The 14529-nt window shown below is 35.8% G+C and overlaps 1 protein-coding gene across 1 annotated transcript in view; it reads left to right on the top strand.

Annotated features, from left to right (window-relative positions):
- The window catches only part of CFAP47 (cilia and flagella associated protein 47), a 506331-nt gene that overhangs the window by 309221 nt on the left and 182581 nt on the right, over nt 1–14529 (top strand). Inside the window, exons 46-49 of the mRNA XM_021681266.1 lie at nt 6641–6837; nt 7768–7911; nt 8516–8689; nt 13019–13130. Of these exons, the coding sequence (XP_021536941.1) occupies nt 6641–6837; nt 7768–7911; nt 8516–8689; nt 13019–13130 (627 nt within the window). The remainder of the gene's footprint in view (nt 1–6640; nt 6838–7767; nt 7912–8515; nt 8690–13018; nt 13131–14529) is intronic.

Raw genomic sequence — 14529 nt, 5'->3', positions numbered from 1 at the left:
ATGGAAGGAGAAATGAACAAACCCTCAGAGTAGGAGATTTTATTATACTTCTTTCAGTAATTGGAAGGTCAAGCTGACAGGATGTTAGTAAAGCCCTACCAGACTTGACCAACACAATTAATAAGGTTAGGCTTTCCTCTACTGATTAAGCCCTACTGCAGCTCTGCTGCAAACAATTGTCAATTTTTGCCGTTCAGTTATTCCTGCACTTTGATCTCTCTCTCTGGACTTCTTCCTATGCTTTAGGGCACCTGTGAGGATGTGCAAGTATTGCCTTTCAGCAAAATCTGACAGGGGACTGCATACCAGTCTTTCTTGGTTACGGATACTTAAAAAATTTCATGGGGAAAAAAGTCTAGTGCTCTCAGCCATTTAGAATTGGTCAGGAAAATAAAGGTCATATGCCATTCTCTTAGCATCCCCCAAACTTTCTTTTTCCTTCTTTGATTCCTACTTCCCCCTCTTCTTTATTTTTATCCTCCTTCCTTCTTCCTTTCTTCCTTTTTTTCCTTTTTGTATCTCTTTTTATCCCTCTATTTTCACCCTTAAATGTTATATTATTTGAGATCTTCCTGGTGATAGAGAAGCAAAAGTAGTTGGGCCTCTTTTGAAGTGATAAAATCCATTTTAACCAGTATTTCAAAAACTGAATTTGTCCATAAATAATGTGGGTCTTTATCATTTTAAATTGCTGTTACTTTATTGAATAGTATAATAAATTTAACAATTTAAGCAGCAAGTCATTTCAGAAAACAGTTTTTCCTGAGTGGATGATACTAAACTACACTTCTACTAAAGAAAACATTTGGGGCACCTGAGTGGCTCAGCCGGTTAAGTGTCTGCCTTAGGCTCAGGTCATGATCTCAGGGTCCTGGGATCTCTACTCAGCAGACAGTCTACTTCTCCCTCTCCCTCTGCCTCCTCCCCCCTGCTCATGCTCTGTCTCTGTCTCTCTTTCTCTCAAATAAAGAAATAAAATCTTAAAAAAAAAAAGGACATTTTACAAAATAAATCAAACACACTCTAAAATTTGTAATTGATGAATCCTTTCCTTGTTTATGTGAAGTCTATGGCATACTTCATGTTTTTGATATTAAATGAGGAAGCTCAGTAATGAGCAATCGTTAGCATGCAATGAGTCTATCACTTACTTTACCTGAGTATTTGTGAGGCAGATGCTCATGTGCCAATAAGAACATAATAAAGTAACTAAAATGGGTAAAATTCCAACTAGCATGTGATTTGGTCTTTTTATTTGTAGAATAGAAAAAAAAATCTGCACTGAAACTTTCTAGTAGTAGATGGAAGTGGGATTAGCAAATGGGAAAATATAATTACTCATGCATTAATTTACAACAAATATTTATTATAAATTCATTTATGTAAATTGATTTGTATCATAAATATAGTAATTCTCTTGGTACCTCATTTTCTGAATTAAGATATGCTTGCTAATAATATACCTAAATAACTATAGAAGTTAATAACCATTTTACTGTATTACTCAGTCTCTTCCAAATTTCTGATGTACTTTCATCTAATCATGAAATATTAAGGCAGAAAGAAATCTAGTAGAGGTGAGTTAATCAAATTATATTCTATAGAGCCTTGACATTCCTTTAAAGTGCTTTTGTTTGTCTATAGGGGGGCTGTGGAAATGAATGGAAGCTTCTAGCTTCTCATCTTACTTCAACCAGATCAACTCTAGGTTACTTGGTTTTATATTTGTATATTGAGATTCTGTTTTAGGTATTTTTCAGACACAGTACCCCCCAAGCCAAAAAATAAGATGTTTAAAAGCCACTGATTAAATCTTACTCCTTAATTTAACCAGATTAAGAATTTATATGCTAAAAAAAAAGACTCTTTAAATTGTTTGCCCAAGGTCACACAATATAGGAAAGGGAGCTAAAACTAGAAAATGGGATTTTTAACTCTCACCTTACTAGTTTTATACATGTGTCTTTCTTTGCACTTAAGACACGGTGGATTGTTTCGGTAAAGCTCAAGTGGACCACGTCTGCCTGTACACATATTTTATGTAGTCTCCCCTTCCTTGTTGACCCTGGTCTTGGCCATGTGACTTGCTTTGGCCAGTGGTTTACTAAAGAATGTGAAAGTAGCAGATATATGATAACCATTTATATATTAGGGCTTTCTTTTGCAGCTAGTACTTTTCATGTACTATATGAAGCATATTTGGCTCATCTCATAGATTAGAGAGCTCCTGGCCAGAATTCCTAGTTGAGGTCCCAAATCATGAGTGAGCCCAGCTAATACCACATAAAGTAGATAAGCCTTCCCAAATGAGGTCAGATCACAGACTCATGAGCAAATAGATGGTCATTTCTTTAAACCACTAAGTTTTGAGGTAGTTTGTTTTCGTAGTGATAGCTGACCAAAAGAGCAGTATTGACTTATTCTGCCAACCATGACCTTTCCTAGGATCTGAGTGCAGCATATTTTTATGGGTTATTTCAAAAACTATAGAGCACACTGACTTCTAGTAGCTAATGTCATATAAAATTATGTATTCTTGGGGCGCCTGGGTGGCTCAGTCGTTAAGCGTCTGCCTTCGGCTCAGGTCATGATCCCAGGGTCCTGGGATCGAGCCCCGCATCGGGCTCCCTGCTCTGCGGGAAGCCTGCTTCTCCCTCTCCCACTCCCCCTGCTTGTGTTCCCTCTCTCGCTGTGTCTCTCTCTGTCAAATAAATAGATAAAATCTTAAAAAAAAAAATTATGTATTCTTTCACTAGAGAGAGTCTGTCTTTATTTCCTTTATTTCCTTCAGTAACTGTAATCTGGCAAATGTAGATATATTTGGTTATCTTTAATCATAGAACCCTGGGAACTGCCACAGTTACCAGGATCATCTGTGAGGGAAGGGCACCAGGTGAGCTACATCTGAGCATCTGAGTAGAGTAGGGATGGAAAGGACAGGTCCAGATTGTTCCTAACATAGGTGATACCAGGTCGAAAGTACAAATGAAAGCCCATATGCCATATGTCTAAATTTTTTAAGTGGTAAATCAAACTAACAAATTTTTAAATAGATTATATTATTCCACCTTGACAAATACAACTTTAAACCAAGCTGTAAGACCACGTTTGAATTTAGAATTTTGGACCACCTCAGAGTTTTGCACTAGAATATGATAGCACAGAATAGCTGGGCCCTGGCCAAATGCCCACTCTGTTCTCTTCCTTCCTTCAACTTCAGCACCCCTTCAACAAGGGGTTCTCATATACAAATTTGTGGATGTCTCAGCCCACGTAATTAATTTTGGTCTCCATCTTCCCCTTGATAGCCACGTCTTAGGCTGCAATTCTAGGAGTGTTCTGATGAGAGGACTGTCAAAGAGAAGAGTCCTGTGCAAGCCCTGGAAATGGGATCCAACTCTTTGGACTGTGAATTATGGCATCACTTGAACTGGGAACATGGATGCGGCTGGGTTGCCTAGAGGCCTGTCCCAATGGGCCCATGTACTCCTTGCATGTGCAGAGAGACAATGACAGAGGACACTCAAAGGCCCTAGAAAGCGTGAGGCCCTGGACAGGAAGCTCTCTTTCTTGGGCCTAACGGTGTGTGTTTGGTTGGGGGATCCCCAGCAGCAGACCCTGAAACTAGGTCTTGAGAGCAAGTAGTTTGAGAGGTGATCTCAGGAACCATAGGTAGGCGTGTGAGAGAGTGAGAGAGCAAGGAGAAGCCAAGTCAGGTAGTGTTAATGGGCAGTTGCCACTGTTAACAATTTGGGCTCAGTTGGGGATCTCTAGGAGTTCATGTAGAATTCACCTCAGAGTTATCCCTACTAAAGGTCAAAGACCCTGGGTTAATTTTCTACCAATTTGATACATTATTTGTTGAGGATTGCAAAGGTAGGCATGAACTATCACTTCTGGCCTGATCCACATGAGGGCTGAGTACCTTCCTATGCTCAGAGAAAGCCCTCAGAGAGAAAGAAGTTTTCCATAAGGCCATTTGCCTGCAGGGCGGACTTAAATGCCCAGGGGACGTGGCAGAGCATGGATGGTATCTGCTCCAGTGCAGATTCGGAAAGGACTTTGAGAAAACCTGCCCCTAAAAACAATGATGGTATGATGGCATAATGTGGCCAGTAAAATTTCCAAGTTTCTAAAGATCAAAATGGTTTCTACAGCTGCTATTTTACATCTGAAGGGATGCAGAAACAGAAGTGGCTTCTTATTTATAATAGATGATAATACTCCTATTTATGTTTATTACTCAAATCGAATTATTTTGGATGTTTAAGAAACGATGCATATGATTTTATCAGTACATCTTCAAAAATAGAACTATCTTACCGTGAACTCCACTGTTACGATGGATTCCTTTCCGGACTGGCAAAGAAAGAGGCTGGCACCGTGCATTCCTTAGGGTCTTTACTCATGAACATTTCATGAGTTGGAAAATGTACACTGAAGAATGTCCTTGGCTTTCACTTTCAGACTCACTATCATTAGGAAGTGGATATTTTTAGGGAAAGGAAAATAGTGTAGAACATAAAGCCTCTGATAGAAGCTTTATACTGGGACTTGTGCATTTCAATTATTTTTTACTATTAAATGACTAGTGATTCTTTATCTTTGATGAGAATAGTTAATTACTGTTGAGTTGGAGTTGCTTAAATTTCCTATTCTAAGCAGTTTAATTTTATTTAAATTACCTAATCTAAATATTTTCATTTCAGTCTGTTTGTGAAAGAGAACAATGAGGTTTCTTTATTTCTCTTAATAAAGCAACAAATTTTGATCAGATGATTATCTCACCTGGTTTGTTCAAATGATGTTGCCACAACTCAAACAATTCTCTCAGAATGAAAACAATCAATGAATAACAGATGATAAAATGTGCCTGGAGTCCTTTTCGACGAGAAAAAATTTTATTCTAAAATTAAATCTGTACTTGAATAGGATGGAATAAAAATAACAACATTCTGACAGCCTTTGTTTTCTCTCTAGACCAGCTGATAATCTTGAACTTCCGTTAGATGTAATATAGATTTCAAATGTGATCCACTGTCAGTGTGTTTTAATATACAATGTATAATACTAACATTATATATAGTATATATGACATATAGCAATACACAATATGCAACATGGTATATAATATGTAATTAATATGTTTTTATAATATATAACACCTAACAGGTAACACACATATACAAATCCTCAATTTGATTTTAAAATGATTTAAGGCAATTAATGTTCTTGCAGATGTGGCTGGTTTTCTTGGCATAAACTTCAGTGTATTTGAAAACAGGTTTGCCATTTTTAACATTTGAGGTGCTAAATGTGAGTGAATTAAAATTATAGCTAATTAATGTCATACTACTTGTCTGGTCCATTGATTGATGGGCTTGATTTGTTTTCTTGGTTTCAGAGAAATTCCTCTTATAGAATCAGGCTTTGAACTTTTTTATCATTTGTTTTTTATCTATTACTTAAAAAATTTGCCATTAGCAGTGAAATGTGCATTAAACTCTTATACTACATCCTATTTTAGCGTTGAGAGATTTTTATAACTATTTTCTCATTTCATGGAAATAAAATGGTGACCTTCAGAGAAAAAATTAGTGTTGCTTAGAAGGAAAGGCCAATATATATAGTCTGCCTGCTGTAAGAACTGATATTAGCTGTTGACTTAAGGTTAATGGTGTAACAAGGTGATATGAGAAGTATTAATTGGGCATACCTCTGCTTCCCTTGGTTATTAACTATGGAAAAATTATTTCCAATTGCTGGTCAAGCTGCAAATTAGTTTGATTACTAGGGGACAGAGTACCCCTAAGTCATAGAAATGTAACAAACAATAATGCTCACCAAATATTCCATATATCTGTCTCTCAGCCCCCATTCAGTTAGATAGAGCCATGTGGTTGGTTCTGGCCAATTAAATGTACAGTTGGCACTGGGACAATACAGGTGTTAGGAGCACCTACCCCTCGCACAGTCACAAATCCTTATATAACTTTTGACTCCCCCAAAACTTAACTACTGATAGCCTACTGTTGACTGGAAGCCTTATCAATAGCATTAAGAGTTGACTAGCACACAGCTTGTATGCTGTATGTATTGTATACTGTATTCTTACAGTAAAGTAAGCTAGAGGAAAGAAAATATTAAGAAAGTCCTAAGAAAGAGAAAATGCATTTCTAGTACTGTACTGTGTTTATTGAAAAAAGCCCACGTATAAGTGGACCTGCGTGGTTCAAACCTGTATTGTTCAAGGGTCATCTGTAATGTGTATTACTTTTAAGTTGAGCACTGAAAAGCCCTTGAGCAAGCTTCTAGCCACTTTTCTTCCCCTGACCTGTCAACAAAGGAAGAGAGGTGTCCCTGATGGTACACCTGGAAGATAGTGGTATCTTTCACAACATGGGTCCCTGAGTGACTTTATGGAGTAGACCTTCCTATGACCTATGCACAAGATATATTCTGTTATTGTGGTTATGCCCTGGCGATTTAAGGGTAATGTGTTACTTCAGGATAAGCTAGTCTCTTCTAGATTATACAATATAATTAAATACAGTAGTATTAAATATTGCTTTACTCCAAAATGAATTTTAGGACTTATGCCACGAAAAATAACTAAGCTATTTAAAACATTTTTTAATAGTTGCAGATGGATCTGTTCTAGTTCCTTTACGATTTGTTCCTCTCGGTCCTGGACGCTACCCTTGTAAAATTTTGCTGATATCACGGCATGATGTGCGTGTCTATTGCATTGAAGGTGTGGTAAATGAAGAACGTCCAGAAGCCAGGTTTGAATTTGAAACACCAGCATTTGAAGCCCTTACCCAACATATTCCAGTAGTAAGTGGTACTTATACTTACTTATTTTTTTTTTTGCTACTTTTCTCCATTCCCACTGCCACTGTCTCAATTAAAGTTCTCCAAACCTCTCATCTTGAACTATTACAATTTCTAATGGCATTATCTGCTGCCATTTATTTCTCCACATTGAGGACAGAGCTTTATTCTTCAATATAAATGTTACCATGTTACGCACCGCACTAATCACTTCTGTTGGATCTCTTTCCTTCAAAAAATAACTCCAACTTCCTTAACTTATCATCACATTTCCACTCAAAAGGGAATTCCTGGCTCCACCAGGCAGTTAGGATCTCGAGAATCTCTGCTTCAAATTCAGTTGTGATCTTCACAGTTAAGATGGGTTCATGGGCACTAAGAACAATGACTGGCTGTAGCTTGGCTCTCAAAGTGACACTACAGCATAGAAGAAGGTAATATATTTGTAAGGAATGTTGAATTTTCTAGACTAGAAATTGGTTTTGTTTGTTTAATTATTAAAGATTTAAGAAAAGTCTGCTCAAAGCACAAAAATTTGTTCTGATGAGATGTGTAAGCTTTGCTATCTGAGCAATCTACCAGATAGATTGCCCATAATTAGGAGTAGAATGTGTAATTCTAAGACCAGTTTATAATTTTCACAGTAATTAATCATTCAAACAAATATTTCTTTAAATATTAAATAACCCATGGATCAACCTATTAGACAATGCTTCTATATGACAATGAAAGCATACATAGTCATCCTTATGCTGTATATTCACATTGTTGATAGTTGTTCTTAACAACTATGACTTTCAAATGGTGATTCTCATGAAATGGAATTTAAAATACAATATATAATTTTATTAAAAGTAACATGAATTAATACGTAATTCAGCTTCATCAACATCACCCTTCTGATATTTTTCTATATTATTTTTCATGCTTTAGAGTAATAAGACAAAGAATGAATGGAAATGTCAAGTTACTATGGAAGGAGAATGGTTTTATGGACCTTCTGTTTTATATGTTGGACCAGGTGAAACTGTGCAGTATCCCCTTACGTTCAAACCTATTTTGGAATGTGAGATTATGGTATGAACTCATTGATTTTTTTTCCTAGTATTAATTTGTCAATAAACTGATGTATGATATTAACCTTTATAATTTATGATAAACCTTTTTGCAAAAAAGTTATCTACTCTATGCTTTTGATTATTAGTATTCACTCTGCTTGAAACTTTAATAAATCTTTTAACTTGAGGGATAAAATTTCTGAATTCACAATGCCATTGGCTGCCAGTACTTATGTCTAGATTATTTTTACATAACACGTTTAACAAAGTAAAATCATTGTTCCTTTGTTTTTATTCATTAAGGTAGTTGGTACTTCAGAGAATATTTTCTTAAGACATATTTCTTTGACAAGGACATAAAAACGCATATAATTGCTATGTATGAGAATGCCTATATAAACTCTGTCATTTAGAGAAAGCAAAGAGAAATACAGAGCTTTTCACAGGAAATTCATCTTTATTCATTCAGTAGAAGTATTTATACATAAACTAGAAAAGTCAGTGACTGATACCTCCTTGAAAGCTCATTTCATTAATCAGATTCAAAGTTAATAGGATAGCAGAGATTGTTTGACATCCAACTGTGACTCCTACAGAGCTGAAATTTGACTGATTTGTCACAGGGCAGACTTACTCTACAAAATGAAGTAGATGGTATGGAGTATGTCTTTGACATAAAAGGGATTGGAAAAAGACCCCTGGCCTTGGAACATATCACTATAGACTGTCAAGTAGGGAAGATGACAAATAAACCCATAATGGTGCCCAATTATACAAAGATCATCCAAACATTTAAGGTAAGATTTCTTTTTAAGGATGAAATTGTTTTAAGAAGGACTATATTGAATTATATGAAATTTTAAAAACATTTACTTTTACTTAACTAGGTGAAGTGTCACATAAGGAGATGTTTAGAATACTACTTTTTGTTAGGCCAACAGCTATTAAATTTCATTTCACTTGTAAAGCTGAAATAGCACCAAACAAGTTTTATATCTAAGTATTAGTATATAATCATAAAACACTTTAAAAGCTATTTATTTGAATCATGTATTTTCACCTGAATAAATTATATATGATAATAAAAGGCATTTTCAAAAGTATTTTTGACAGCTCTTAAAATTTTAATGTGAAATCTGTAGACATAAAATTTCAAAAGTATATCCTATCATTTATCAGTGTCAATAATAGTGGGAATGTGAAGAAGTGCATAATTATTTACATCTTTATTTTTTATGAAGTTTTACACTTGGCTTTCCTCATTTGATTTAAGCCAATCCTAAAATACATTTTTCCACTTCCCACTCCCACATTTATCTACAAATTATTGTGTACCTAATAGAATCCTTCAAAGAAGCTTCACATACCTATTTGATGATAGGTGTCTGAGTTTCAGAGGGTACTACAGAAGTTTGGAAATTCTCTAGGTTTACTCTCTGGGTTTTGTTGTTGTTGTTGTTGTTGTTGTTGTTTTGTAATCCTGGAAAAAATATGTGCTTTGGTTTTCTTCTCTCCTTACTGGATGGCAAATGGAGTGAATATTAAGAACGAAAATCTCATCTTGTCATTCCCCTGCTGAAACTTGTCAGTATCATTTCTTACCAGTTCAGGATCAAATCTGTACTCCCTGAATTGGCTTTTGCTGTCCTTTAAAAGCTCATCTGCTCAGTTTCATCTGTTGCCACTCTTGGCTCCAGCAGCACTCAGCCCTTTGTAAACAGTATTTACTTTTGCCCCTGTCTGGAAATCTCTACCCAACTCCCTGTCTTCCATTTCTCTGTGTTTGTCTTGCTCCTTTTATTTCTTTAGGGCAAGTCTTAGATGCCACTTTCCCAGAATGATAATAAAAGGTATTTTCAAAAAAATTTTGAACAGCTTTTAAAATTTATGGATTATAAAATTAGGGATTAGATGTCTCTCATGTGCTTCCACAATATATATATTTTTTTACCTTTTCTGCCATCAAACATATTATATCATATTGCTATTACCTTTTTATTGTTTTCCACCAGATTATAAACTGAGAAAAGAGGCGTGCCTCTCTTACCCACATTTATACCCAGCATAGATTATTTTGTCAAGCTCGTAATAGTTTTTCAAGGAAGATTTTCCATATTTTTATATTTAAAGAGCTTCAGCAATTATAAAAGAACAGAAATGTATTTAAGATTTAAGAAACATTTGTTCCTAGAGATATTATCAAGAGGTACAGTGTCTCCTTTCTTAATTTGAAATTTACCGTTGTTTTTAATCAACACAGAATAATGAGCCTTATGAATTTGCCCTTTCACATCATTTAATACATAATTTAATACATAATATAATACATAATACAAGTTTATTGCTTGTATTTCAATAGAAATTCTATTGAGGAACAACTGAGGTATCATCAAGGAGAAAGTCTGGGCTGAGAATCTTTGCTTTATACTTTCAGCTTTCATCATACTCTTGCTTTAGTACCACTGAAATGCTTCTGACCCTCCATCTTTATTCCTTCATCCGTGAAATGAAGTTTACCTCAGTGCACTCAAGACTGATTCACATTCTTTTCCCCTGCTCTTCCTCTCTCTTTGAATATCTTCCTCTTTGTGGAATTATTTCCCTTAATCTATAATCTATGAATATTCTCAAATTTAGCAGAGCAAAGTTGTCTTTATACTACTCCTTCCTCAACTGTTATCATCTTTATTGTCCACGATTGCTAAACGTTTTGAAAAAGGGATGATTACATGATCACTTCTTAATTTACAGTGGGCGATTTATAGCTCTTCTACTCTGCTGTGAAACTCCTGCCACAGAGATCATCCTTGACTCTGGGTCAAGAAAAATCACTTATTTTGCCAACATATCTGCCTCAAAACTCCTGTGGTGTTTGACAGTGTCAATCTGCCTTCTTAACACTCTTCACCTTTTATTTTGTATCATTCTGTATTCCTCATTTTCCTGCCATTTCTTGATTATTATTTATCTGGTTCTTTTATCCTTCTAACCTTCTGATGTCTTTTCAAGTTTCCATCTTCAAAAGTATTCCGAAGTCTTTACAACATCTCACCTGGCAGTTTCTTGGCTTCAAACTCTCATCAAGGTACAAATGCCACATCTACACTTTTACTCAAGAGTCCCTCATTCTTTGACAAGCTGCTAACAACTCAAACTCAGTATATTCTTTTCATATCTCTTCTTTGTTCTATTTTTCATTGCTGTGGTAGTCTTTTTTATTTTAGAGAAAGAGAGAGAGGGTGTGAGCGGTGGCGGGGTGGGAGGAGAAGAGGGAGAGAGAAAATCTTAAGCAGGCTCCACGCCCAGTGTGGAGCCTAACACGGGACTCAATCTCATGACCCCAAGATCATGACCTGAGCCAAAATCAAGAGTCCGATGCTTAACACTGAGCCACCCAGGCACTGCAGCTAGTAGTCATTTTTATGCCTTTTTAAAAAGCCTTTTAAGTTATAGTTCATCTTACTGCTACAAGAATAGTTTTCAGCAGAAGGTTGGGACTTCCTTAGTATGAAAGAGAAAATAAAAAATCGGAGAACGTAACTGAGATACAGGTAAAATGCTGTGGCATTTTATCCAAGTGATCAAGTAGTAGAAAATAGTTACGCAATAAGGAAAACAGCAGATATGGGACTTCCAGAATGGTAGAGCAAGGAGTTGCATACCTCAAAAGCAATAAAACACTGGCAAAAATTGTCAAAATGAAAATTTTCAGACCTTGAAATTAAACAAAAACTTAAAAGAATTTGAGAGGTATTTACTCACTAAAAAACTTGGGGGGCCAAAATCAAGAGTCAGACACTAACGGACGGAGCCACCAGGTACCCCCAAACATACAGAGTTTAAATAGATAGTTCCTGGGTGCCTGCGTGGCTCAGTTGGTTAAGCATCTGCCTCCGGCTCAGGTCATGACCCCAGGATCCTGGGATCGAGTCCAACATCAGGCTCCCTGCTCCACAGGAAGTCTGCTTCTCCCTCTGCCCCTCCTCCCACTCGTTCTCTCAATCTCTCTCTCTCTCAAATAAAATCTTTAAAAATAAATAAATAAACAGTTCCCCAGGGAGGGTATGCACATGAGCAATAAGCACATGAAAAGATACTCACCATATCAGCCATTAGAGAAATGCAAATCAAAATCACAATGAGATACCACTTCACACTTACTAGGATGGCTATAATCAAAATGACAGACAGTAAAAACTTTGAGAGATGTAGAGAAATAGGAGCTGTTATGCCTTGTTGGTAGAAAAGAAAATGGTGCAGTCACTTTGAAAAACAGTTTTGGAAAGCAGTAACTCTGAAGGTTAAACATTGAGTTATCATTTGCTTCAGCAGTTCTACCCCTAGATACATCTATGTCCATAAGAAATGAACATCTATGTCCACTTCAAAGCTCATAGATGTTTTCATAGCAGCATTGGTCATAATCGACAAAAGTGGAAACAACCCAATTTCCATCAGTTTATACATGGATACACAAAATGTGGCATATCATACAAGTTAGTATCATTTGTCAATGAAAAGAAATGATATATTGATATATACCACAATACAGATGAACCTTGAAAACATTATTCTAAGTGAAAAGAGCTAGTCACAAATGACCACATGCTATATGATTTCTACGAATTGTTCCTGTAGATACCAAGTAGATCAGTGTTTGCATAGGCAGTGGGGGGTAGTGAGATGTAGCACTCAGTGATCTGAAAGTTGGATTTAACCAGAGTTATGGTCAAATGCTGCTTAAATATTCTTTATTTGCTGTATTAATATTGGCGTAGAATTCATTGAAATGGTTCATCCTTTGCACATCAAGTTGCATAAAGAAAATTATGCATGGCTTATAAAAGATATTCAAGTTGTCTAAGCATCAGTGATCTTGCTACAAGTAGCAACAGAAAATAAGCATTGTTCTTTTTGTAAGAATCATTTTCTTTGTTCTATTTTTTCAGAGGTTTCTCCTCAGATTTTTTTTACTGTATGTAGTGTTTTTCTGCTTTGCTTTTCATTTAAAGGTGAACAGTTTTAATGGAAATATTTAAGTTTTCAGTTTTTTCTGTGCTTTAGCTTGTTACATGAATTTCATGTAAATATTGACATTATGTAATTCTTTGAAATCTCTTTTCTAGGTAACTTCAGATCTTCCAATAGTGTGGGGAAACCCATACATCACCATAGACCCTGACAATGCAGTTCCATATATCCTACATGTATCCCCTTGGAAACGTGGTGTATTCAAAGGTAACAAAACTATTAGTAAAATATTATTAACCACCACACTAGAACAGATACATGATGAGAAGAAATAAAAAGTATAGTTTACATTTCCCCTTTCTAATAAATGACCGAGAGGGAAGTTTAGTTTTCTACTTCAGTCAGAGCTTTGGGACATACATTTTATATCTTGTGCTATACTCTCTTGGCCATTTGTTTGAATGTATGTGTTGGACAAATTTCTAGAAGTATAAATATTTAGTTAAGGGTATTTACATTTAAAATTGTGATTGATACTTTCAAATACTTATACCAATTTATGAGCCAGGCAGCATCTTATGAGAATGTTTGTTTATGGGAATAGGTGTTATAAAAACAAGCGTATGCACTGAATTAACACATGAAAAAATAGGTTAAAGTCTTTGGTGTGTGAAGTTTCTTTCCTTTGTCTCTAATGAAGCGTTCATTTGTACATATTGCCCTGAGGGTTCCTGAACAGAATTGCTTGCATGGGAACAGTGCTGAGGGGTATTCCTTATAAACTTTTGAAGGGAGGGTGCTTAAGAAGGTAGAAGAGTCATAGGGAAGAACTAAGGAACTGTGATTCATCAAAGGAATAAGTTGTCCTCTTTGGGAGAGAATTAAAGCCCCACAGTGGTTGGATCCTGCTGAGGAAATCATCATAATGTAGGTAAATGGATATAATTTAGAAGTGTAGTAAGTATACACCTAGTAGCAATCTTGTGCTCCCTAGGAGAACTAGTGTCTCAACCCTGTTTGCCTCAACAAAAATGTTTTAGGAAAGGGTCTATCCTTAGCATAGAAGGGTCTATACCTAGCATGCCAATGCTATTAATAAGCAGAAGGGAAACTTCAGAATGGCAAACAGAGTGATCCATTCAATACCACTGGAACAGAATGTGCTGTAAAGCAAGAGCCAACTTGCCCACCCACATTGTCTGGTTCTAGTGGCCTTGACCTCACATATCACCAGTCTTAGTTATTAGCATCTTCCAAAATCTTCCCACCACTTTTCAGACATTTGGCTTTGCAAAGCCAATTAATAATTCTCCATGTGACGGGTAGATTTTGAGGTATAGCGAACCTATTCCTAGTATTTCAATAAATTAGCATATTTTGTCCTTTTTTTATGTAATTCAGAAGATTTGAATTGATTTTAAGAAATCTAAAGTTCACTTCTCATTTTAATAATCAAATGACAGTGGATTTCCTTTAGTTTCAGAATGTTAACTAGTCTTTTGTAAAGGGCAGCGAATCATTCAGATTTGCCATTATTTTTGATAAACATATTACATCTCAGTTTCCTGTTCTACAAAAGGGAGAGGGTTCTGCTATGTATGAGAAAGAACATATGAGGAACCTCAAACTGCACAACATTGTTGTATTAGAAATGTGTATGACTCCC

Source organism: Neomonachus schauinslandi, chromosome X (assembly GCF_002201575.2).
Source record: "Neomonachus schauinslandi chromosome X, ASM220157v2, whole genome shotgun sequence".
NCBI classification, from domain to species: domain Eukaryota; kingdom Metazoa; phylum Chordata; class Mammalia; order Carnivora; family Phocidae; genus Neomonachus; species Neomonachus schauinslandi.
The sequence above is the reverse complement of the archived record's forward strand: the minus strand, read 5'-3'. Positions and strand labels throughout refer to the sequence as shown.